The sequence below is a fragment of the Aquarana catesbeiana genome, linkage group LG12 (assembly GCF_042186555.1).
Source record: "Aquarana catesbeiana isolate 2022-GZ linkage group LG12, ASM4218655v1, whole genome shotgun sequence".
Classification (NCBI taxonomy): Eukaryota; Metazoa; Chordata; class Amphibia; order Anura; family Ranidae; genus Aquarana; species Aquarana catesbeiana.
The window spans coordinates 166,254,662-166,281,660 of record NC_133335.1 but is presented as its reverse complement, the minus strand read 5'-3'; the positions used below and the strand labels follow the sequence as shown (position 1 = coordinate 166,281,660).

General features: G+C 45.6%; 1 protein-coding gene across 7 annotated transcripts in view; it reads right to left on the bottom strand.

Moving 5' to 3' along the window:
- SLC16A5 (solute carrier family 16 member 5) overlaps window positions 1–26,999 on the bottom strand; it is a 159,799-nt gene that overhangs the window by 63,589 nt on the left and 69,211 nt on the right. For 6 of the 7 annotated variants that reach the window (XM_073606177.1, XM_073606179.1, XM_073606180.1 and 3 more), the window contains one exon: window positions 300–508. In XM_073606177.1, coding sequence (XP_073462278.1) covers window positions 300–486 — 187 coding nt within the window. In that variant the 5' untranslated portion in view covers window positions 487–508. Of the gene's footprint in view, window positions 1–299; window positions 509–5,124; window positions 5,815–26,999 lie in introns of those variants that run through there. The other variant, XM_073606176.1, reaches the window with a different exon arrangement.

Genomic DNA, 26,999 nt, shown 5'->3' with positions numbered 1-26,999 from the left:
AAAAAATACCAATAAAATACTTTTATGTGTCTGGTTGTAACATGACAAAATGTGGAAACGTTCAAGGGGTATGAATATTTTACAAGGCACTGTAAGTCCCCTCATATTAAAAGTCAGCAGCTACAGTATTTTTTTTTTTTACATTTTTTTGGGGGGGCTGGAGCTCCTCTTTAACAACATAAGCTACAATAAAATACACAAAATTGCTCAAATAAAAAATGTTAATTATTAAAATACATTGTGTGAAGAAATACATTTTGGATCATTGCTATTTATGTCTGCGTAGAGAACATACTAACCTCCAGCATGTAGGACAGCTGTAATAATTGATGGAAACCAGGAGGTCTCTTGGTTGGTAGCATTAAAAGAGTTCTGGAGGTCTGTATAAAATACTCCAATAGCAGAAGGAAATCCTAAGGTCATTGCATAGGTCACCATAGAAGCAGCCAGAACACACCATGCCCATGGTCCATCTGGGGTTTCCATTTTGCCTTCTCCCTCAGGCAACCTGCACAAAGAGAAGATGTAATTACAATTTCTGATAACACCCATTTAGCAAGATAACTTAACATTTTACTGGCAAAATAAAATGTATCTGATGTGTTAAATTTGGTGTTGGCTTACAGAATACAGTAGCCCTGCGGGGGGGTTCATCCATCTGTGCTATTAGTGTGGATGGAGGAATCTGTTCAATTTCTTTTGATCAGTCTGTAGGTCGAAAAATAAATTAAAAAATACATCTGCCAGTGTATGACCAGCTTTACCCACCTATGCCAGAATTCTGGATCAGGAACAAAGGAACTGCATTTTCAGTAAGCAAAAAAAGTATCTTAGGGCATTTTTACCCAACCAGTATAAAATCAAATAGAAGTACGTGAGTATAAAGAGAAATAAAGTGTAAATATATTTGTGCTTTAAGGATCACTTTTTCAGCTGTGATAAATAGATTATTTTAGGTGCATTAAAGTGTATGCCCAGCCAAAGCTTTTTTATTTTTATTTTTTTAGTGTGTGGATGGAGAAGGATTAGAACCCCTGTCAGGTTTCTCCTGCTATCTAAGGCTTTGTGTGAGAGATTTTCCCCTCATGTCATGTTAACAGATTTTCATGTTAAAAATGTGTGTGTCAATATATCTGAGGCTGAGACCCCTGCACCAAAAACAACTGGGGGCTCATTCACAGATGTCAGGTCTGTTACACAGAGGAGTGATATGAATGATCCTTAAGTAAATTTTCCGGCTCCTCAAGCCAACCTAGTAGTCAGCTTGCAGGTTCTGTGCTCTTATTTCCATATTCTCAAACAAGAGGTCCTATATATACATGCAAAGAGACTTAAATTTGGACCTATTTCTATTCCTACCTGCACCCCAAGCCCATCATGACTATCTCTCACCATCTGACATACAGAACAATACAATCCTGGGGTTAAAGACCCTCCAATATGTTTTTAGCATGACTGACCATGCAAAAATGATAGCTCTCTTTACTGTATATGTAATATATTGCAGTTTCAATGGCGGCCAAAAAGCCACCCCCTCTCACCCAGCCAACCAAACACATAAAGGCGCTCGATCGATCACCCCCCCCCACCCCACCCCTCACGGCCGCCCGATCGCTCGCACATCAGGCCACCTGCCAGCCCCACATTTACCCCATCCAGGTTGCGGCTTCGACGGCTTCCCCCCTGTGTTTCCACCCAAGTCCCAGCGGTCGCTTTTCCTTCCCGGTGTTCTGCCGAGAAAGTTCCACTCGGCGTATAAGTTCCCCCCTCTACTGCGCCTGCGCAGTAGGTATCGGCGGAAATAGCCGAAGCACAACAGCTGAAAATCAGCTGTACGCGGCGCCTGGAAGAGAGCCCCTCGCGGGCTCGCTTCGCTCGCCACGCTTCGGGCACGGCCTCGCTGCGCTCGGCACTTTTAGATTCCCCCTCTGGGTCCACTTGGATGGTGGGGAAGGAACCTGGACCCAGAGCGCAGGCGCCGTGTACAGCTGATTGAAGCATTTGAGCTTCGGCTATCTCCGGCGGCTGAGAGTAGTATGTACTGCGCAGTACAGGGGGGGAACTTATCCGCCGAGGGAACATTCTCGGCAAGACACCGGCCAATCAGAAGTTAGGTTTTTTTTCTTTCAACCAGCATATTGAAACACTGACTTCTCTATAGGCTGTCCTATACACAGTAACAGATTTGGAGTCGACTAACAAATTAAAGTGGTTCTAAAGGCAGAAGTTTTTTTTACCTTAATGCATTATATGCATTAAGGTAAAAAACCTTCTGGGTGCAACTCCCCCCAGCCCAAGGTGGGCCCATATGCTCACCTGAACCCCATTTCGATCCAGCGATGTGCATGGGAGCAGTGACTCTCCCAGGTCTCTGTCTCCTCATTGGCTCACACAGCAGAGGGAGCCAAGCGGCTTACTATAGGGGGCACTCGGCAGGGTGGATGAGCCTGGACCGCTGGTGGGGGATCCAAATCAAAGAGGATCTGGGCTGCTCTGTGTAAAACCATTACACAGAGCAGCTAAGTATAACATGTTTGTTATTTAACCGCTTCCGGACCAGCCCCTGCAGTTATACTGAGGCAGGATGGCTCCCCTGCATGAGCCGTCATAGCTGTACATTGGCTCTTTAAGACACTGCAGCAGGTATGCGCGTGCGCCCGCAGCATGTTGCCGATGCGCGTACCCAGCGGGTGCGATGACATCCGGGCACCCGCGATCGCTTGTGACAGAGCGAGAACCGGGATCTGTGTGTGTAAACACACAAATCCTGGTTCTCTCAGGGGAGTAGAGACAGATCGTGTGTTCCTACTAAGTAGGAACACCGATCGGTCTCCTCCCCTAGTCAACCCTATCCTCCAACAGTTAGAATACACCTAGGGAACACAGTTAACCCCTTGAGCGCCCCCTAGTGTTATCCCCTTCCCTGCCAATGACATTTATACAGTAATCAACGGCTATTTTTAGCTATGATCGCTGATTTAATGTCACTGGTCCCAAAAAAGTGTCAAAAGTGTCCGATCTGTCCGCCGCACGATAAAAATTGCTGATCACCGCCATTACTAGTAAAAATAAAAAAATAATAATAATAAAAATGCCATAAATCAATAACTTATTTTGTAGACGCTATAACTTTTGCGCAAACCAATCAATATACGCTTATTGCGATTTTTTTTTTTTTACCAAAAATATGTAGAATACATATCGGCCTAAACTGAGGGGAAAAAAAATTTTTTAAAACAATTTTTGCATATTTATTATAGCAAAAAGTACAAAATATTGTGTTTTTTTTTCAAAATTGTCGCTCTTTTTTTGTTTATAGTGCAAAAAATAAAAACCGCAGAGGTGATCAAATACCACCAAAAGAAAGCTCGATTTGTGGGGAAAAAAGAACATATACTTTGTTTGGGTACAGCGTCGCACGACCGTGCAATAGTCAGTTAAACTGACGCAGTGCCGTATTGCAAAAAATGGCCTGGTCAGGAAGGGGGTAAATTCTTCTGGGGCTGAAGTGGTTAAAGACCACCCACCGCATATATACTGCGGCAGGGCAGCTCTATTGCGCAAAAACAACTTATCTGTACGTTGTTTCATGCAATAGATACTGTGGGTGCGCGTGCGCCCGCTGCACGGAGGTGGAGCCGATGCATGGGTCCGGTGGACCAGATGTCTGCCGGCCACCCACGATTGCTCCACAGAGAGGCAGAACGGGGATCTGCCTATGTAAACAAGGCAGATTCCCGTTCTGACGGGAGAACATGGAGATCTTCTGTTCCTTGTAATCAGGAACAGCGATCTGTGTTCTTCCTGTCAGTACTTCTCCCCACACAGTAAGAAAGCACAAACAGGGAACACATTTAACCCTTTGATCACCCCTGATGTTAACCCCTACCCTACCAGTGTCATTTATACAGTGATCAGTGCATTTTTTTAGCACTGATCGCTGTATTGGTGTCACTGGTCCCCAAAAAGTTCCATTTAGGGTCAGATTTGTCCGCAGCAATGTTGTAGTTCCGCTAAGAATCACTGATCGCCGCCACTACCAGTAAAAACAATTAAAAAAAAAATTAAAAGTCCATAAATCTATCCCATAGTTTGTAGACGCTATAACTTTTGCGAAAATCAATCAATATACGCTTATTGGGATTTTTTTTACCAAAAATATGTAGAAGAATACATATTGGCCTAAATTGATGAAAAAAATAGTATTTTTTAACATTTTTTTCTGGATGTGTATTATAGCAGAAAGTTTTTTTTTTTCAAAATTGTCGGTCTTTTTTTGTTTATAGCGAAAAAAAAAAGCAATTACAGCAACATTTTTTTTTTCTTTTGAGATAAAGGTTTTACATAAATATAAAAATTAATAACTAGAAGCTGATTATTGTAAGCACCCCTGTCAGTGGTAAATGATTTGTCTTAGCCTTTTTGCTTGATAGCTTAGACTGTTATACGAAGTTGAAAAACAACAGATTTACTGGCTGGATTACCGGATGAAACTAAAGGAACAAACATGCCTTAAAAAAAGAAAACAAATGCAGCCACCACATCTACAAATTGGTAAGCTGCAATATATTACATGTTTGCTTTTTGGGTTTAGATACACTTTAAGTCCAGTTATCACAATGTATCTACTACTGTCATTTACAGTAGGCATCAAGGAGATCATCAGCGCTTATATATTCTTTAAACTGGGGGGGGGGGGAGAAAATCACCTAAGATAAAACTTCTACAAATAAGTATAAAGACTTGAAGTCACATAAATAAAATTTCACATACCAACACATTAGGATCATCAGCCATTTAAAGGGGAGGATTATGTGAAGTTGCTTTTGAACTATTACCTACACAGACGTACTTCTGCGCACCACAACCTAGTTTACGGGGACATTCTTAAACTCGATAACACTTTCTACAAACAGGAACTTGAGCTTAAACCTTTCAACATGCTGGTTCTCTATTCTCGTGTATTTCCATCATGCCAACATACAGACTGACACTAAAGACGAGAGAATGACATCAACTGTACAACTGTAACAGGACAAACATCTCCCGTACAAACACCTCCCGCACTTATTGTTCTCCATCCCTCTCCATTATAGATTAATGAGCATTCTTCTTTCTGCATACCTCTGAAATCCAACGCACCAACACAACCCAGCGTACAGCGGTACACTAACACCACCACATTACTTCTGCTGGTTGAGTCATCTCCTGGTCACTAAAGCTTTCTTCCTCTCTTCTACTTGTGATAACTGTTCTCCTCCCTCTAAGTACGCCTGTAGAGCTCACTCTGAAAACCCCTCCCCTTCACCTGGATCCAGAGACACCTGGCGTCAGGTAATCGTGACACAGCATCTGTGTAATACAAGGGCGTAGACTGAGTTCCACAGGGTATAGGGTGGGGCGTAGTGGGCATCACCCCTCACACAGTAATCAAGAGGTCACACAATCTGCCATTTCATCCAGTATTTACTAAAAGCACCATTCTCCGTGACCTGTGTACACAAAACATGAATCCAGCCAATTGCTCGGAACGGAATACATTTTTCTGTTTTAGTTTTATTTTATTTTTTTCTTTACAAGTTGTTTTTTTCAATAGGAAGCTGAGAATGTGCACTATATGTATTTATATATACAACAATATTTAAAGTAGTTACAATCTGACCATACAAATTTTGTACAATCAACACTCATTTACCAAAACGTTCTAGTATGTGGACCTACCTATCAATCAATTCGTATCCAATCAGGCAGGCTTTTGCATTATATGGTTTTTGTCAGAGCTAAGCCCCGGTTCACATACACTATATTACCAAAAGTATTGAGACGCCTGCCTTTACACACACATGAACTTTAATGGTGTCCCAGTCTTAGTCCGTAGGGTTCAGTATTGAGTTTGCCCACCCTTTGCAGCTATCACAACTTCAACTCTTCCTGTAAGGCTGTCCACAAGGTGTCCATATGTGAACCCGATCTAAAGGTGATTGTAAAATCTGATTGTTGTGAGCTTAACCACTTGCCACCCACCCACTGTCAAATGAAGGCCGGGCGGTGCGGCTCACATTCTGGGTGGACGTCATATGACTGCCTCCCAGAAAGACCGCTCTTGCACACCCACCGGGGGCTCTTTAACCATGTGATCAGCTGTGTCCAATCAAAGCCGGTCACATGTAAACATGAAGATGCCAGACTGACAGAGTGTGAGGAGAGCCGATCAGCGGCATCTCCTCACAGGGTACAGCTAGGTATGTAATCAGGGCACTGATCATCAGTGCCCTGATTACAATTAGTACCCACCACTGCCAGCAATCAGTGCTAACCAGTGCCCACAATTGCCACCAATCTGTGCCCACAAGTGCCAGCTATCAATGGCCATTAGTGATGCCAGTCAGTGCTGGCTATCAGTGCTGCACATCAATGCTCATCACTGCTGCTCATCAATGCCCATCAGTGCCGCCTATCTGTGCCCACCAGTGCTGCCTGTCTGTGTCCACCAGTGCCGCCTATCTGTGCCCAGTGCCCACCAGTGCCACCCATCAGTGCCACCTATGAGTGCTCATCAGTGCCACATATCAGTGCCACCTATCAGTGTCCATAAGTGTGGCGTATTTGTGCCTCCTCATCAATGCCACCTAATCAGTGCCCATAAGTGCCGCCTTATAAGTGCAGCCTATCAGTGCCCATCAGTGCCGCCTCATCAGCACCCATCGGTGAAAGAAAAAAAATTACTTAGAAAATTTACTGACAGAAACTAAGAAAAACGTATTTTTTTCTATATTTTTGGTCTTTTTTTTTTTTTTTTTTTTTTAGGAAAAAATAAAAAACCCAGGAGTGATTAAATACCACCAAAAGAAAGCTCTATTTGTGTGAAGAAAATTATAACAATTTCACATGGTTACAGTGTAGCATGACCGCGCAATTGTCATTCAAAGTGTGACAGCGCTGAAAGCTGAAAAATGGCCTGGGAAGGAAGGGGGTATAAGTGCCCAGTATTGAGGTGTTTAAAGTATTTATGAACCCTTATCTTGTAAACAACCCCATTCCATTTAAACTAGAAATGAAAGGCAAACCATTTGTGCATACTGTGTGTGTGTGTGTGTGTGTGTGTATATCTTTTCACGTGACAACACTGAATAAATTACACTTTGCTACAATGTAAAGTAGTGAGTGTACAGCTTGTATAACAGTGTAAATTTGCTGTCCCCTCAAAATAACTCAACACACAGCCATTAATGTCTAAACCGCTGGCAACAAAAGCGAGTACACCCCTAAGTGAAAATGTCCAAATTGGGCCCAAAATGTCAATATTTAGTGTGGCCACCATTATTTTCCAGTACTGACTTAACCCTCTTGGGCATGGAGTTCACCAGAACTTTTACAGGTTGCCAGGAGTCCTCTTCCACTCCTCCATGTCGACATCACGGAGCTGATGGATGTTAGAGACGTTGCGCTCCCCCACCTTTCGTTTGCCCCACAGATGCTCAATAGGGTTTAGGTCTGGAGACATGCTTGGCCAGTCCATCACCTTTACCCTCAGCTTCTTTAGCAAGGCAGTGGTCGTCTTGGAGGTGTTTTCTGATATGTGGCACTGATTACTTCTCCTGGTCACTAAAGCTTTCTTTCTCTCTGCTACTTGTGATAACTGTTCTCCTCCCTCTAAGTACGCCTGTAGAGCTCACTCTGACAACCCCTCCCCTTCACCTGGATCCAGAGACACCTGGCGTCAGGTAATCGTGACACAGCATCTGTGTAATCCAAGGGCATAGACTGAGTTCCACGGGGTATAGGGTGGGGCGTAGTGGGCATCACCCCTCACACAGTAATCAAGAGGTCACACAATCTGCCATGTCATCCAGTATTTACTAAAAGCACCATTCTCCGTGACCTGTGTACACAAAACATGAATCCAGCCAATTGCTCGGAACGGAATACAGTTTTCTGTTTTAGTTTTAGTTTATTTTTTTCTTTCCAAGTTGTTTTTTTCAATAGGAAGCTGAGAATGTGCACTATACGCATTTATATATACAACAATATTTAAAGTAGTTACAATCTGACCATACAAACTTTGTACAATCAACACTGATTTACCAAAACTTTCTGATATGAGGACCTACCTATCAATCAATTCCAATCAATTTGTATCCAATCAGGCAGGCTTTTGCATTATATGGTTTTTTGAGCTAAGCCCCGGTTCACATACATTATATTACCAAAAGTATTGAGATGCCTGCTTTTATACACACATGAACTTTAATGGTGTCCCAGTCTTAGTCCGTAGGGTTCAATATTGAGTTTGCCCATCCTTTGCAGCTATCACAACTTCAACTCTTCCTGTAAGGCTGTCCACAAGGTTTCCATATGTGAACCCGGGCTAAAGGTGATTGTAAAATCAGATGGTTGTGAGCTTAACCACTTGCCACCCACCCACTGTCAAATGAAGGCCGGGCGGTGCGGCTCACATTCTGGATGGAAGTCATATGACGGCCTCACAGAAAGACCGCTCTTGCACACCCCCTCGGGGACGATCGCGGCCGCGGCTCTTTAACCATGTGATCAGCTGTGTCCAATCACAGCCGGTCGCATGTAAACACGGAGATGCCAATAATCGGCGCTCCTCGCCTCACACCGACAGAGTGAGAGGAGAGGAGAGCTGATCAGCGGCATCTCCTCACAGGGTACAGCTAGGTATGTAATCAGGGCACTGATCATCAGTGCCCTGATTACAATTAGTTCCCACCAGTGCCAGCAATGATTACCCACCACTGCCAGCAATCAGTGCCAATCAGTGCCCACAATTGCCACCAATCTGTGCCCACAAGTGCCAGCAATCAATGGCCATTAGTGATGCCAGTCAGTGCTGGCTATCAGTGCTGCACATCAATGCTCATTACTGCTGCCCATTAATGCCACCCATCAATGCCCATCAGTGCCGCCTATCTGTGCCCACCAGTGCTACCTATCTGTGTCCACCAGTGCCGCCTATCTGTGCCCAGTGCCCACCAGTGCCACCCATCAGTGCCGCCTATGAGTGCTCATCAGTGCCACATAGCAGTACCAACCTATCAGTGTCCATAAGTGCAGCGTATTCGTGCCTCCTCATCAGTGCCACCTAATCAGTGCCCATAAGTGCCGCCTCATCAGTGCTCATAAGTGCCGCCTCATCGGTGCCCATCAGTGCAGCCTATCAGTGCCGCCTCATCAGCGCCCATCAGTGAAGGATAAAAATTACTTATTTACAAAATTTACTGACAGAAACTAAGAAAAACATATTTTTTTCAATATTTGTGGTCTTTTTTTTTTTTTTTTTTAGGAAAAAATAAAAAACCCAGGAGTGATTAAATACCACCAAAAGAAAGCTCTATTTGGGTGAAGAAAATTATAACAATTTCACATGGTTGCAGTGTAGCATGACCGCGCAATTGTCATTCAAAGTGTGACAGCGCTGATAGCTGAAAAATGACCTGGGCAGGAAGGGGGTATAAGTGCCCAGTATTGAGGTGTTTAACCACTTGCCGACTGCCGCACGACTATATACGTCGGCAGAATGGCACGGGCAGGCAAAAGGACTTACAGGTACGTCCTTGCCTGCCCGCGGGTGGGGGGTCCGATCGGACCCCCCCCCCCGGTGCCTGCAGCGGTCGGCAAATCTCCCCCGGCGATCGGTGGTGAGGGGGAGGCCATCCATTCGTGGCCCCCCCCTCGCGATCGCTCCCAGCCAATGGGATCATTTCCCTGCCTCTGTATTGTACACAGAGGCAGAGGAAATGATGTCATCTCTCCTCGGCTCGGTATTTTCCGTTCCGGGCCGAGGAGAGAAGACTGCAATGTGAGTGCACCAACACACTACACACACAGTAGAACATGCCAGGCACACAAAACACCCCGATCCCCCCCCCCGATCGCCCCCCGATCCCCCCCCAATCACCCCCCCCCGTCACAAACTGACACCAAGCAGGTTTTTTTTTTTTTTTTTTTTTCTGATTACTGTATTGGTGTCAGTTTGTGACAGTTACAGTGTTAGGGCAGTGAGTGTTAGGCCCCCTTTAGGTCTAGGATACCCCCCTAACCCCCCCTAATAAAGTTTTAACCCCTTGATCACCCCCTGTCACCAGTGTCGCTAAGCGATCATTTTTCTGATCGCTGTATTAGTGTCGCTGGTGACGCTAGTTAGTGAGGTAAATATTTAGGTTCGCCGTCAGCGTTTTATAGCGACAGGGACCCCCATATACTACCGAATAAATGTTTTAACCCCTTGATTGCCCCCTAGTTAACCCTTTCACCACTGATCACTGTATAACCGTTACGGGTGACGCTGGTTAGTTTGTTTATTTTTTATAGTGTCAGGGCACCCGCCGTTTATTACTGAATAAAGATTTAGCCCCCTGATCGCCCGGCGGTGATATGCGTCGCCCCAGGCAGCGTCAGATTAGCGCCAGTACCGCTAACACCCACGCACGCAGCATACGCCTCCCTTAGTGGTATAGTATCTGTACAGATCAATATCTGATCCGATCAGATCTATACTAGCGTCCCCAGCAGTTTAGGGTTCCCAAAAACGCAGTGTTAGCGGGATCAGCCCAGATACCTGCTAGCACCTGCATTTTGCCCCTCCGCCCGGCCCAGCCCACCCAAGTGCAGTATCGATCGATCACTGTCACTTACAAAACACTAAACGCATAACTGCAGCGTTCGCAGAGTCAGGCCTGATCCCTGCGATCGCTAACAGTTTTTTTGGTAGCGTTTTGGTGAAATGGCAAGCACCAGCCCCAGGCAGCGTCAGGTTAGCGCCAGTACCGCTAACACCCACGCACCGTACACCTCCCTTAGTGGTATAGTATCTGAACGCATCAATATCTGATCCGATCAGATCTATACTAGCGTCCCCAGCAGTTTAGGATTCCCAAAAACGCAGTGTTAGCGGGATCAGCCCAGATACCTGCTAGCACCTGCGTTTTGCCCCTCCGCCCGGCCCAGCCCAGCCCACCCAAGTGCAGTATTGATCGATCACTGTCACTTACAAAACACTAAACGCATAACTGCAGTGTTCGCAGAGTCAGGCCTGATCCCTGCAATCGCTAACAGTTTTTTTGGTAGCGTTTTGGTGAACTGGCAAGCACCAGCCCCAGGCAGCGTCAGGTTAGTGCCAGTAGCGCTAACACCCACGCACGCACCGTACACCTCCCTTAGTGGTATAGTATCTGAACTGATCAATATCTGATCTGATCCGATCAGATCTATACTGGCGTCCCCAGCAGTTTAGGGTTCCCAAAAACGCAGTGTTAGTGGGATCAGCCCAGATACCTGCTAGCACCTGCGTTTTGCCCCTCCGCCCGGCCCAGCCCAGCCCACCCAAGTGCAGTATCGATCGATCACTGTCACTTACAAAACACTAAACGCATAACTGCAGGGTTCGCAGAGTCAGGCCTGATCCTTGCGATCGCTAACAGTTTTTTTGGTAGCGTTTTGGTGAACTGGCAGGCACCAGTGGCCTAGTACACCACGGTCATAGTCAAACCAGCACTGCAGTAACACTTGGTGACGTGGCGAGTCCCATAAGTGCAGTTCAAGCTGGTGAGGTGGCAAGCACAAGTAGTGTCCCGCTGCCACCAAGAAGACAAACACAGGCCGTCGTGCCCATAATGCCCTTCCTGCTGCATTCGCCAATCCTAATTGGGAACCCACCGCTTCTGCAGCGCCCGTACTTCCCCCATTCACATCCCCAACCAAATGCAGTCGGCTGCATGAGAGGCATTTTTATGTCCTCCTGAGTACCCCTACCCAACGAACCCCCCCAAAAAAGATGTTGTGTCTGCAGCAAACGCGGATATAGGCGTGACACCCGCTATTATTGTCCCTCCTGTCCTGACAATCCTGGTCTTTGCATTGGTGAATGTTTTGAACGCTACCATTCACTAGTTGAGTATTAGCGTAGGGTACAGCATTGCACAGAATAGGCACACTTTCACAGGGTCTCCCAAGATGCCATCGCATTTTGAGAGACCCGAACCTGGAACCGGTTACAGTTATAAAAGTTACAGTTACAAAAAAAGTGTAAAAAACAAAAAAACAAAATAGAGCTGCAAAATACTCACCATGCCTCTCAGCAAATAGCTTGGGGTGTCTACTTTCCAAAATGGGGTCATTTGGGGGGGTTTGTGCCACCTGGGCATTCCATGACCTCCGAAACTGTGATAGGCAGTGAAGAGTGAAATCAAAAATGTACACCCTTAGAAATCCTGAAGGCGGTGATTGGTTTTCGGGGTCCCGTACGCGGCTAGGCTCCTAAAAAGTCCCACACATGTGGTATCCCCGTACTCAAGAGAAGCAGCAGAATGTATTTTGGGGTGTAATTCCACATATGCCCATGACCTGTGTGAGCAATATATCATTTAGTGACAACTTTGTGCAAAAAAAAAAAAAAAAAATTGTCACTTTCCCGCAACTTGTGTCAAAAAATAAAATATTCCATGGACTCAACATGCCTCTCAGCAAATAGCTTGGGGTGTCTACTTTCCAAAATGGGGTCATTTGGGGGGGTTTGTGCCATCTGGGCATTTTATGGCCTTCAAAACTGTGATAGGCAGTGAGGAGTAAAATCAAAAATGTACGCCCTTAGAAATCCTGAAGGCAGTGATTGGTTTTCGGGGCCCCGTATGCGGCTAGGCTTCCAAAAAGTCCCACACATGTGGTATCCCCATACTCAGGAGAAGCAGCTAAATGTATTTTGGGGTGCAATTCCACATATGCCCATGGCCTGTGTGAGCAATATATCATTTAGTGACAACTTTTTGTAATTTTTTTTTTTTTTTTTGTCATTATTCAATCACTTGGGACAAAAAAAATGAATATTCAATGGGCTCAACATGCCTCTCAGCAATTTCCTTGGGGTGTCTACTTTCCAAAATGGGGTCATTTGTGGGGGTTTTGTACTGCCCTGCCATTTTAGCACCTCAAGAAACGACATAGGCAGTCATAAATTAAAGGCTGTGTAAATTCCAGAAAATGTACCCTAGTTTGTAGGCGCTATAACTTTTGCGCAAACCAATAAATATACACTTATTGACATTTTTTTTACCAAAGACATGTGGCCAAATACATTTTGGCCTAAATGTATGACTAAAATTGAGTTTATTGGATTTTTTTTAGAACAAAAAGTAGAAAATATCATTTTTTTTCAAAATTTTCGGTCTTTTTCTGTGTATAGCGCAAAAAATAAAAATGGCAGAGGTGATCAAATACCATCAAAAGAAAGCGCTATTTGTGGGAAGAAAAGGACGCAAATTTCGTTTGGTTACAGCATTGCATGACCGCGCAATTAGCAGTTAAAACGACGCAGTGCCAAATTGTAAAAAGTGCTCTGGTCAGGAAGGGGGTAAATCCTTCCGGGGCTGAAGTGGTTAAAGTATTTATGAACCCTTATCTTGTAAACAACCCATTCCATTTAAAATAGAAATGAAAGGCAAACCATTTGTGCATACTGTGTGTGTGTGTATATCTTTTCATGTGACAACACTGAAGAAATGACACTTTGCTACAATGTAAAGTAGTGAGTGTACAGCTTGTATAACAGTGTAAATTTGCTGTCCCCTCAAAATAACTCAACACACAGCCAACCCTTTCATGACTAAGCCTATTTTTGAAATTTGGTGTTTACAAGTTAAAATCCGTATTTTTTGCTACAAAATTACTTAGAACCCCCAAACATTATATATATTTTTTTAGCAGAGAATCTAGAGAATAAAATGACGATTGTTGCAATATTTTTTATCACACGGTATTTGTGCAGCGGTGTTTTAAACGCAAATTTTTGGAAAAGTGACACTTTCCTGAATTTTAAAAAATCCAAACAGTAAAGTTACCCCAATTTTTTTGTATAATGTGAAAGATGATGTTACGCCGAGTAAATAGATACCAAACATGTCACCCTTTATAATTGCACGCACTCGTGGAATGGCGACGAACTACGCTACCTTTGAATTTCCATAGGCGATGCTTTAAAAAATTTTTACGGTTACCAGGTTTGAGCTACAGAGGAGGTCTAGGGCTAGAATTATTGCTCTCGCTCTGACGATCGCGGCGATACCTCACATGTGTGGTTTGAACACCGTTTACATATGCGGGCGCGACTTCCGTATGCGTTTTCTTCGCTGCGCGAGCTCGCGGGGACAGGGGCACTTTAAAAAAATTTTTTTTTTTTTATTTATTTTATTAATTTTTGTACTTTATAAATTGTGTTTAAAATTTTTTTTTTTTTTTTTACTTTTATTGCTGTCACAAGCAATGTAAACATCCCTTGTGACAGTAATATGTGGTGACAGGTACTCTTTATGGAGGGATGGGGGGTCTAAAAGACCCCCCATCCCTCCTTTACACTTCAAAGTATTCAGATCGCCGAAAACGGCGATTCTGAATACTGTGTACTTTTTTAAATTCGGCGCCATTGGCAGCCGAGTAAACGGGAAGTGACGTCATGACGTCGCTTCCGCATTTACAAGAAGAAGGCTGGAACGAAGCCGCTCGCAGCTTCGTTCCAGTCCGCCCCCAGCCGCCAAAGGCAGCGGAACGGACACCGGGCCTCCCGATCGCACGGGAGGCCCGGTAACAGCGGCGGGAGGCGGCGGGAGGGGGGGATGTCCCCTCCCGCTCCTCCGGTATAACAACCGAGCGGCTTTTAGCCGCATCGGTTGTTATACTCGGGTAGCCGATCGCCCGCTGAAAACAACGGTACCGGGATGATGCCTGCAGCTGCGGGCATCATCCCGGTATAACCCCGGAAAGCCGAGTACGCATATATGCGTTCGGTCGGCGGGAAGGGGTTAATGTCTAAACCACTGGCAACAAAAGCGAGTACACCCCTAAGTGAAAATGTCCATATTGGGCCCAAAGTGTCAATATTTAGTGTGGCCACCATTATTTTCCAGTACTGACTTAACCCTCTTGGGCATGGAGTTCACCAGAACTTTTACAGGTTGCCACTGGAGTCCTCTTCCACTCCTCCATGTCGACATCACGGAGCTGGTGGATGTTAAAGACCTTGCGCTCCCCCACCTTTCATTTGAGGATGCCCCACAGATGCTCAATAGGGTTTAGATCCCTGAGACTTGCTTGGCCAGTCCATCACCTTTACCCTCAGCTTCTTTAGCAAGGCAGTGGTCGTCTTGGAGGTGTTTTAGCGGTCGTACTGCCCTGCAGCCCAGTCTCCGAAGGGAGGGGATCATGCTCTGCTTTAATATGTCATAGTATATGTTGTCATCAGGGCTGGACTGGGACAAAAATTTGGCCTTGGACTTCATCCAGACTGGCCCACTTTGACAGGTCTCTCCCATGCCGGCTTGCCACCCAAGCCCCCCCCCCCCCACTAGCCATTAGCCGTTCTACATTATTTCTCTTATAGGCAGTACCAGTGGGGAAGCTAGACATTATTTCACCTGGGGCAAAGAATCAGTTTGGCGCCCCCCCCCCACTGGGACAAGATTAGGCAGGAAAGTGAGGCCGCCCTCCTTCCAGATCGTATGATGAGCTTCTCAGTGTTGACTCCTGAGCATCATGTCTGTATTCAGGCGCGCTGCATAACTAGCCAGGGAGAGGAGGTGAGCACTGCGGGGGGGGGGGGGACAGAGGACCGGAGGGAGGCAGCGGTCCACTGTCACTGAAATCGGCCCACTGAGCCATCGGCCCACCGGGAAACTCCCTGTAGTCCCAATGGCCAGTACATGCCTGGTTGTCATTCATGGTTCCCTCAATGAACTGTAGCTCCCCAGTGCCGGCGGCACTCATGCAGCCCCAGACCAAGACACTCCCACCACCATGCTTGACTGTAGGCAAGACACTTGTCTTTGTGCTCCTCACCTGGTTGCCACCACACATGCTTGACACCATCTGAACCAAATAAGTTTATCTTGGACTCATCAGACTACAGGACAAGGTTCCAGTAATCCATGTCCTTAGTCTGCTTGTCTTCAGCAAACTGTTTGCAGGCTTTCTTGTGCATCATCTTTAGAAGAGGCTTCCTTCTGGGATGACAGCCATGAAGACCAATTTGATGCAGTGTGCGGTATATGGTCTGAGCAATGACAGGCTGACCTCCCCCACCCCTTAAACCTCTGCAGCAATGGTGGCAGCACTTATACATCTATTTCTCAAAGACAACCTCTACATATGAAGCTGAGCATGTGCACTCAACTTCTTTGGTCGACCAAATAGCCACAAGCAGAAAACTCACCACACTGAGAAGGATGTGCTTCCTCCATGCCCAATGTGGTCAGTTTGAAATTGGAAAGCAGGGGGACTGGCAGGATCACAGCCTCAGTATATCCACACAGTGAGACCTAAGAAACTGCTGCCTCTCACTGTTAGTCTTAGGAGATGGTGTGAGAGTTGGTGATGTCACCACTGTGCTGCTCACTGTTCTCTTTGCTGGAGATTGAGATGCCAAACTCTGCCTCTGCCAAAATGGCCGCCTCCACACAAAGACAGTGCAGAACAAGGCACGGTAAGCCAGTAATTGAGTAGGGATCGCCAGGGAGACCACAGCTAATACTGGTTGACTTTGGTCTCTACCTGAATTTGTACACAGCTCCCAGAAGTTAGATACTCTTTAAAGACATCAAGTTACATCAAGCTGTTACAGTGCCTTGTAAAAGTATTAATTCCCCTTGAAATTTGCCACATTTTGTCACGTTACAATCAAAAACGTAAATGTATTTTATTGGGATTTTATGTGAACGACCAACACAAAGTGGCAATAATTGTGAAGTGGAAGGAAAATGATAAATGGTTTTCAATTTTTTTTTATAAATAAATATGTGAAAAATGTGGCGTGCATTTGTATTCAGCCCCCCTGCATCAATACTTTGTAGAACCTCCTTTCGCTGCCATTACAGCTGCAAGTATTTTTGGGGATGTCTCTACAAGCTTTGCACATCTCGAGAGTGAACTTTTTGCCCATTCTTCTTTGCAAAAAAGCTCAAGCTCTGTCACATTGGATGGAGGGTGTCTGTGAACAGCAATTTTCAAGTCTTGTCACAAATTCTCAATTGGATATAGGTCAGGACTTTGACCGGGACATTCTAACACATGAATATGCTTTAATCTAAACAATTCCATTGTAGCTCTGGCTGTTTGTCTAGGGTTGTTGTCCTGCTGGAAGGTGAACCTCTGCGCCAGTCTCAAGTCTTTTGCAGACTCTTGCAGGTTTTCTTCTAAGATTGCCCTGTATTTGGCTCCACCCATCTTCCCATCAACTCTGACCAGCTTCCCTGTCCCTGCTAAAGAAAAGAATCCCCACAACATGATGCTGCCACCACCATGTTTCACAGTGGGGATGGTGTGTTCAGGGGGATGCGCAGTGTTAGTTTTCCGCCACACATAGCGTTTTGCTTTCAGGCCAAAAAGTCCAATTTTGGTCTCATCTGACCAGAGCACCTTCTTTCACATGTTTGCTGTGTCACCCACATGGCTTCTCGCAAACTGGAAACAGGACTTCTTATGGCTTTCTTCTTGCCACTCTTCTATAAAGGCCAGATTTGTGGAGTGCACAGCTAATAGTTTTCCTGTGGACAGATACTCCCACCTGAGCTGTGGATCTCTGCAGTTCCTTCAGAGATACCATGGGCCTCTTGGCTGCTTCTTGAATGAATGCTCTCCTTGCCCAGCCTGTCAGTTTAGGTGGACGCCCATTTCTTGGTAGGTTTGCAGTTGTGCCATACTCTTTGCATTTTCGGATGATGGATTGAACACTGCTCTGTGAGATGTTCAAAGCTTGGGATATTTTTTGTATAACCTAACCCTGCTTTAAACTTCTCCACAACTTTATCCCTGACCTGTCTGGTGTGTTCCATGGCCTTCATGATGCTGTTTGTTTAATAAGGTTCTCTAACAAACTTCTAAGGGCTTCACAGAAAAGCTGTATTTATGCTGAGATTAAATTACACACAGGTGGACTCTATTTACTAATTAGGTGACTTCTGAAGGCAATTGGTTCCACTAGATTTTAGTTAGGGGTATCAGAGTAAATGGGGCTGAATACAAATGCACACCACACTTTTCAGATATTTATTTGTAAAAAAATTTGAAAACCATTTATTATTTTCCTTCCACTTCACAATTATGTGCCACCTTGTGTTGGTCTATCACATAAAATTCCAATAAAATACATTTAGGTTTTTGGTCGTAACATGACAAAATGTGGAAAATATTTTAAGGGGTGTGAATACTTTTTCAAGGCACTGTATATGCCCAACAACATTAATCTAATCTACCAAATATCCTACTCACAATGTTCACAAATCAATAGAGCAAGTGTTATTATTACCAAATGTCATGATTATTTTAATAAAATACTTTCTGTATCTTGAATAAAACAATATTGACCCCAAACCCTTTCAAGGGGCCTAATGCCTAGGCACCTTTCACAAGGTTTCTGACAACCTGGAACATTGTGGGTGCTTCACATCATTAGAAACTGATCTTTCTTTTAACAATTTTTAAACATTTAAGTGCACAGTGCTGTTAGAAATTCATATGCATTATCCCGTGTTACCTTTGGCCCAGCTTTTAGCAGATCTAGCATGCATGACCTATTATTACTCTGGATAGCGCAATAAAAATATAAATGTGGATTTCCCTTCCTGTCAACCATAACTTTTACTGGGTTAAAGTGTATGTGAAGCTGGGGCCCTGTTACCTTCACTTCCTGCTGACTGCAGTTTCACTAGACTGGGAATGTGGAGTAGTAAGCACAAGAACTCATTCACACAGACTTACTGATCTGTACTGATCTGTACTAATCTGTAAGCATGTGTGAAGGGGCCATCACTTGTGTTCCATTCCATGCAGGCAGCCTGTTCAAATCAGTGACCGGTGGCCAACTGCAAGGACCTGCACAGATCTCCATGCACATGCCAGACAGACAGACTGCATTCTGATCTGTGCATCAGACACGCACACATGTACAATCCGGGGATGCATGTGGAGATCTGTGCAGGTCTGTAAAGCTGGCCGCCTATCAGTGATTTGAACAGGCTGCTTGCACGGGTCTACATGGAACATCTGTGCATCCTGTGCAGGTGAAGACTGCTCCTTCGCACAGGTATAAGGATCGGTACAGTCATGTGACTGAGGGCTAAATCTGTGTCAGTAAGTGTACATTAACAATGGAGTTTATATACCATTTCAAGTGACACCACCATAAAGTAGGGTGACCAGACATCCCTGGTTTCTGGGGACAGTCCCCGGATTGAGGACACTGTCCCTGGACCAAGTCTGTCCCCAGTTTTGTCCCCGGATTGGATTTGAACAGGGGCTGAGGCAATTTCAAAGACAGCCCGTGCAGAATAAAAAGAGAAAATCTGAATTGCACCCCCCCTACTCTGCCGCTCCTACTAGCATATGGGCGTTTATTTTTTTCCATTATCTGTGCCCCTTTCTGATGATCATGTGCTGGTCGGAGCGGAGGGACTATTTCTTCAGTTTCGGGCGCATTCCCATTCAGCTCCACTCGCATGTTCTTCTGCCTTGGCTCAAGTCCCGGCCAGCCGCCTGCCTGCTTATCTCCTTGCCTTCCCTGGTGGAGTGATCTTCCTCTGCTCCCCATCCAGTAGTAGCCGGGGCCCGAAGAGTAAAGCCCCATTTTCTGCTGATTTTTGTCTTCAGATTTACCAAAACCATGTAGTGCAAGGGCCTGCCTGATTGCATACAAATTGAAACTCCTAAGCTTTGACCTCATATTATATGGTTTTGGTAAATCTGAAGGAAAAAATCAGCAGAAAATCTGATAGTGTGTATGGGGCTTTAGACTTGACAGGCTGTGAGGCGGGCGGTAGCAGCGGAGACGGGCAAAGAGTCATCGATTGCTGCCATTACAAGTAAAAAAAAAATATGTCCCCGGATTTCATTTTAAAAATCTGGTCACCTTACCATAAAGACCCACCAGCATCTGGTCCGATATCCTGCAAGGAATCACCAAGGGAGGGTCTACTTGCTGTGTTCTTTGTAATGTACACTGAGCTGCATAAGTGCAGCTCAGTTTACATTCTGGCACAGTGCCTGCATGCGGGGATGACTGAACTTCTGCGTATGCACAGGAGTGACGTCATCCCAAGCCCATCATGAAGATGGCCTGGCACAGGGAAGAAGGCAGATAGAAGATTCTAGTTCTGACAAGGAAAGTCAGACCATTGAAGGGAGGTAAGTATCGTTGAGGTTAGCTTTGCTTTAAGCTGGCCATACACTAGACTAGTAGAATTTAATTTGAACATTTTTATTTTCATATTTCTTTTTGTTCTTTTTTCAATTCACTTGTTCAATGTTTATTTTTAATTGCAGTAATGAAAAAAATTGAAAGGATCAGGATTTTTCTCTAACAAACAAATATACCAATGAGAATTTTCATAAGAATGTTTGCTATAAAATATGGCCAGATTTACTTACACCAAGCCATTTGGATTCATACCTTGTATAGACCAGTGGAGATGAATATCTTCTCCCCTAATGTCTATAATTTCCAACTCTGAAGTATTCAGACCCTTAAGCGGGTAAAGATGGATCAAAATGTATTTGGCTCAGCAGGGATGGGAAAAATTTTGATCCATCTATGGGCATGCTTATTGTACAGAAAGTGGATCTTTCGATCCGTTTCTGTATAACCAGCCTGTTAGACAAATTTCACTTGATCAGCGTTGTCAGCTAAAGCCAGTGGTACTGATGAGTCTATTGTGACAGCGGGGAGGATCTCAAATGTGTGGCTAGAGGAATCAATTAATTTTCTTTCATTCAATCCGGTGGTTGAACAAAAGAAAATGACTAATATATGGCCAGCCCTACTCAAACCCTGCCTGCTGCCCACTGATCATCCAAGCCTCTTATTCTCACCCATGCTGGACTTCATACAATCAGCTAAATACACAGTTGTAATATATAGGAGCGACTTTACCTCCCAGGGTATTTGTAATTCTGTCCACCCAGTTCCTAGATGTACACAGCAAAGACAGGTTAGAGACCTGACCTATCTCTACTGCAGTTTGAGCTGTACAGCTAGGTCAACTTCCCACCACCAGCCTGTGATAGGAAAGTTAAAGAGTAGAAGTAGACTGATGAGCTCATCCCTCTCTACTCATTTAATTCTCTCCTCCAGTCTGTATGTTTTATGTCAGTACAGGTACACTGCAGCATATCTAACTGACTGCTTGTGTTTTACCACTCCCCCAGTCATACAACACAGGGGGTTACAAAAGACTGATATCAAATTAGATTTATGTACCTACACTGGATTAATTTAACAGTACGAAAATTGAGGTAAAGATTTTACATAATTACATTAATTGGTGTTCAGCTTTAAGCATAAGATGTGTGTCCTGATAATTCACTTTACATACCTGTTGTTCAACAAAATATCAAATATATATATATATATATATATATATATATATATATATATATATGTATGTACTGTATATATGTATATACAGTATCTCACAAAAGTGAGCACACCCCTCACATTTTTGTAAAAATGTTATTATATCTCATGTGACAACACTGAAGAAATGACACGTTGCTGCGAGAGCTTGTATAACAGTGTAAATTTGCTGTCCCCTCAAAATAACTCAACACACAGCCATTAATGTCTAAACCGCTGGCAACAAAAGTGAGTACACCCCTAAGTGAAAACGTCCGGATTGGGCCAAAAGTGTCAATATTTTGTGTGGCCACCATTATTTTCCAGCACTGCTTTAACCCTCTTGGGCATGGAATTCACCAGAGCTTCACAGGTTGCCACTGGAGTCCTCTTCCACTCCTCCATGATGACATCACGGAGCTAGTGGATGTTAGAGACCTTGCGCTCCTCCACCTTCCATTTGAGGATGCCCCACAGATGCTCAATAGGGTTTAGGTCTGGAGACATGCTTGGCCAGTCCATCACCTTTACCCTCAGCTTCTTTAGCAAGGCAGTAGTCATCTTGGAGATGTGTTTTGGGTCGTTATCATGTTGGACTACTGCCCTGCAGCCCAGTCTCCGAAGGGAGGGGATCATGCTCTGTTTCAGTATGTGACAGTACATGTTGGCAGTCATGGTTCCCTCAATGAACTGTAGCTCCCCAGTGTCGGCAGCACTCATGCAGCCGTGACACTCCCACCACCATGCTTGACTGCAAGACACACTTGTTGAATTTGTACTCCTTCACCTGGTTGCCGCCACACACGCTTGACACCATCTGAACCAAATAAGTTTATTTTAGTCTCATCAGACTAGAGGACATGGTTCCAGTAATCCATGTCCTTAGTCTGCTTGTCTTCAGCAAACTGTCTGCAGGCTTTCTTGTGCATCATCTTTAGAAGAGGCTTCCTTCTGGGATGACAGCCATGCAGACCAATTTAATGCAGCGTGCGGCGTATGGTCTGAGCACTGACAAGCTGACTCCTCACCCCTTCAACCTCTGCATCAATGCTGGCAGCACTCATACGTCTATTTCCCAAAGACATCCTCTGGATATGACGCTGAGCACGTGCACTCAACTTCTTTGGTCGACCATGGCGAGGCCTGTTTTGAGTTGAATCTGTCCCGTTAAACCGCTGTATGGTCTTGGCCACCATTCTGCAGCTCAGTTTCAGGCTCTTGGCAATCTTCTTATAGCCTAGGCCATCTTTATTTAGAGCAACAATTCTTTTTTTCAGATCCTCAGAGAGTTATTTGCCATGTGGTGCCATGTTGAACTTCCAGTGACCAGAATGAGAGAGTGAGAGCAATAACACCAAATTTAACACACCTGCTCCCCATTCACACCTGAGACCTTGTAACACTAACGAGTCACATGACACCGGGGAAGGAAAATGGCTAATTGGGCCCAGTTTGGACATTTTCACTTAGGGGTGTACTCACTTTTGTTGCCAGTGGTTTAGACATTAATGGCTGTGTGTTGAGTTATTTTGAGGGGACAGTAAATTTACACTGTTATACAAGCTGTACACTCACTACTTTACACTGTAGCAAAGTGTCATTTTTTTCAGTGTTGTCATCGATATAATAAAATATTTACAAAAATGTGAGGGGTGTACTCACTTCCGTGAGATAATATACATACATATACTCTAATTCAGGGGTAGGCAACCTTTTGTGTCGAAAAATTGAGAGTGACGTTTTTTTAACAAAAAAATGTCAACTTCACACTGACATAATCACGAAATTGATTTTTTTATAAAGTAAATGCTGTAAACTACTTGAGTAGTGAGAAATTAACATCCTGCAATCTCACGCCCCAGATCAGCCCCAATTCCTGCAACTCCACACTTCAGATCAGCCCCAATTCATGCACCTTCACACCTCAGATCACTGTACCCCCTGCAAATCTGCCCCACCACTGTAACCCTCTGCTCATCTGCCCCACCACTGTACCACCCTGCTCTTCTGTCCCACCACTGTAACCCTCTGCACATCTGCCCCACCAATTTTCCCCCTTTCTCATCTGCCCCACCACTGTACCTCCCTGCACATCTGCTCCACCGCCGTACCCCCATGCTTTTTTGTCTCACCATTGAACCACCTTCTCATCTGTCCTAACACTGAACTTATCTGCTCATCTGCCCTACCACTGTAACCCCCTTTCTCATCTGCCCCACCAATGTACCTCCTTTCTCCTTTGCCCCGCCACTGTACCCCCTGTACATCTGCCCAACCTCTGTACCCTCTGCTCTTCTGCCCAACCCCTGTAACCCCCTGCTCATCTGTCCCACCAATGCACCTCCTTTCACATCTGCCCCACCGCTGTACCCCCCTGCTCTTCTGTCCCACCGCTGAATCAATCCCCTTTTCATCTGACCCAACACTGAACCCTCCTGCTTATCTTTCCCACCACTGTAACCCCCTTCTCATCTGGCCCAACACTGAACCCCCCTGCTCATCTGCCCCAACACTGAACCCCTCCCCCCTGTTCATCTGTCCCACCACTGTAAACCCCTGCTCATCTGCCCATCATTGTAGCCCCCTGCTTTTCTGTCCCACTGTTGAACCCCCTTTTGATCCCTCCTACTACTGTACCTCCTGCACATCTGCCCCACCACTGTACCCCCTTGCTCTTCTGTCCCACCACTGTAACCCTGGTGCTCATCTGCCCCATCAATGTACCCCTTTTCTCATCTGCCCCCCCACTGTACCTCCCTGCACATCCACTGACGTATCCCCATGCTCTTCCGTCTCACTACTGAATCACCTTCTCATCTGTCCTAACACTGAGCCCATCTGCTCATCTGGCCCACCACTGTAACCCGCTTTCTCATCTACCCCACCAATGTACCTCCTGCACATCTGTCTCACCTCTGTACCCCCTGCTCTTCTGCCCCACCTCTGTTTCCCCTGCTCCTCTGTCCCACCAATACACCTCCTTTCACATCTGCCCCACTGCTTTACCCCCCTGCTTTTCTGTCCTACCACTGAACCCCCTTCTCATCTGCCCCAACACTGAACCCCCCTGCTCTTCTGTCTCATCACTGTAACCCCCTTCTCATTTGGCCCAACACTGAACCCCCCTGCTCATCTGCCCCATCACTGTACCCCCACTGCTCTTCTGTCCCACTGCTGAAGCCCCTTCTCATCTCCTCCACCACTTTACCTCCCTGCACATCTTACCCACTGCTGTACCTCCTGCTCTTCTGTCCCACCTCTGAACCCCCTCTGCTCATTTTCCCCACCGCTGTACACTCCTGCTCATCTGCTCCACTGCTGTAACCTCTTCTCATCTATGATATGCGTGATATGCAGAGTGGTGAAAGGAAGCAGAGATGAGACACATCTACCTGTCCTGGCACACTCATCCTGTTGATCCACCTCTCGCATCCAGCCCACGTGCTTGTATGTGATGTATGTGATGTATGTGATGTCACATACAAGCATCTGGAATGGATACACAATGATGAGCTCAAGTCAGGGGCATTTTCTGGAAGCAGTGGGCCTGTGTGCAGGATCATAAGTTGGGCCCTGGCAGCTGAGAAAAAGTGCGGTACAGCAAAAGTTGGGTGCGATTTTCATTGCGCTGAATACTGGCTGTGGCTTGAAGGGACACAGAGTGCAGGGGTTCAGTAGTAAGTGACACAAAGGTTCAGGAATAACTTCAACAAAGTTCCCAGAAGCTCAACAGTAATTCCACAAACTGTCACCTGATTGTGGTTTTCTCAATCACAGTGAAATCCCTTCTTTCTGAGATTGGTAGTGGCAACCAAGCGAGTCATCTTCCTCCCAGATGGTGGGCGGGGCTAGCAGGACTGTGATTGGCTTTATCAGTGGCCAATAGGGATGAGCCGAACACCCCTCTGTTCGGTTCGCACCAGAACATGCGAACAGGAAAAAAGTTTCTTCGAACACGTGAACACCGTTAAAGTCTATGGGACACGAACATGAATAATCAAAAGTGCTAATTTTAAAGGCTTATATGCAAGTTATTGTCATAAAAAGTGTTTGGGGACCTGGGTCCTGCCCCAGAGGACATGGATCAATGCAAAAAAAAGTTTTAAAAATGGCCGTTTTTTCAGGAGCAGTGATTTTAATAATGCTTAAAGTGAAACAATAAAAGTGTAATATCCCTTTAAATTTCGTACCTGGGGGGTGTCTATAGTATGCCTGTAAAGGGGCGCATGTTTCCCGTGTTTAGAACAGTCTGACAGCAAGGGGAACCCCGAACCGAAATTAAAAAAAAAAAATGACGTGGGGGGGTCCCCCTAAATTCCATACCAGGCCCTTCAGGTCTGGTATGGATATTAAGGGGAACCCCGGCCAAAATTTAAAAAAAAAAAATTTCTGGGGGTCCCCCTAAATTCCATACCAGACCCTTCAGGTCTGGTATGGATTTTAAGGGGAACCCCGCGCCAAAATAAAAAAAAAAATGGAGTGGGGTCTCCCCAAAAATCCATACCAGACCCTTATCCGAGCACGCAACCTGGCAGGCCGCAGGAAAAGAGGGGGGGACGAGAGAGCACCCCCCCACCTGAACCGTACCAGGCCACATGGCCGGTGGTTGTGGGGGTCTGCGGGTGGGGGGGCTTATCGGAATCTGGAAGCCACCTTTAACAAGGGGACCCCCAGATCCCGCCCCCCCCCGTGTGAAATGGTAAGGGGGTATTGTACCCCTACCATTTCACTAAAAAACTGTCAAAGATGTAAAAAAATGACAAGAGACAGTTTTTGACAAGTCCTTTATTTAAATGCTTCGTCTTTCTTCTTTCTTCCTTCTGACGCACAGTGACTTGACGGGACTTCCCTGTGACGTCACGGGGAATTCCACAGGGAATTCCACAGGGAAGTCCCGTCATGTCCCGTGCGTCAGAGGGGGCGGGGTCACCGGGTGGCCCGCCCCCCCGTTATTTAAGAACCGTCAGAAGAGGAGAAGCGTCACACAGCGGGAGCCTCCCTCCATGCCAGCATGGATGCGGTGCGGCCCGGAGAAGAAGATGAAGAAGAGAAGAAGATGAAGAAGATGAAGAAGAGACGAAGATGAAGAGAAGAGCGGGAGCGTCCCTCCATGCCATGGATGCGGAGTGGCCCGAGGAGAAGAAGGGAAGAAGACGCCGCGGAGGAGATGCTGGACGAGAACACCGGAGGAAGTAACAGAAGAACCAGAAGATGAAGGAAGATAGAAGAAAGAAGAAAGAAGAAGCATTTAAATAAAGGAATTGTCACAGGGGGGAGGGCCGGGATCTGGGGGTCCCCTTGTTAAAGGGGGCTTCCAGATTCCGATAAGCCCCCTGCCCGCAGACCCCCACAACCACCGGCCAGGGTTGTGGGGATGAGGCCCTTGTCCTCATCAACATGGGGACAAGGTGTTTTGGGGGGCTACCCCAAAGCACCCTCCCAATGTTGAGGGGATGTGGCCTGGTACGGTTCAGGAGGGGGGCGCTCTCTCATCCCCCCTTTTCCTGCGGCCTGCCAGGTTGCGTGCTCGGATAAGGGTCTGGTATGGATTTTTGGGGGGACCCCACACCGTTTTTTTTTTAATTTTGGCCGGGGTTCCCCTTAATAT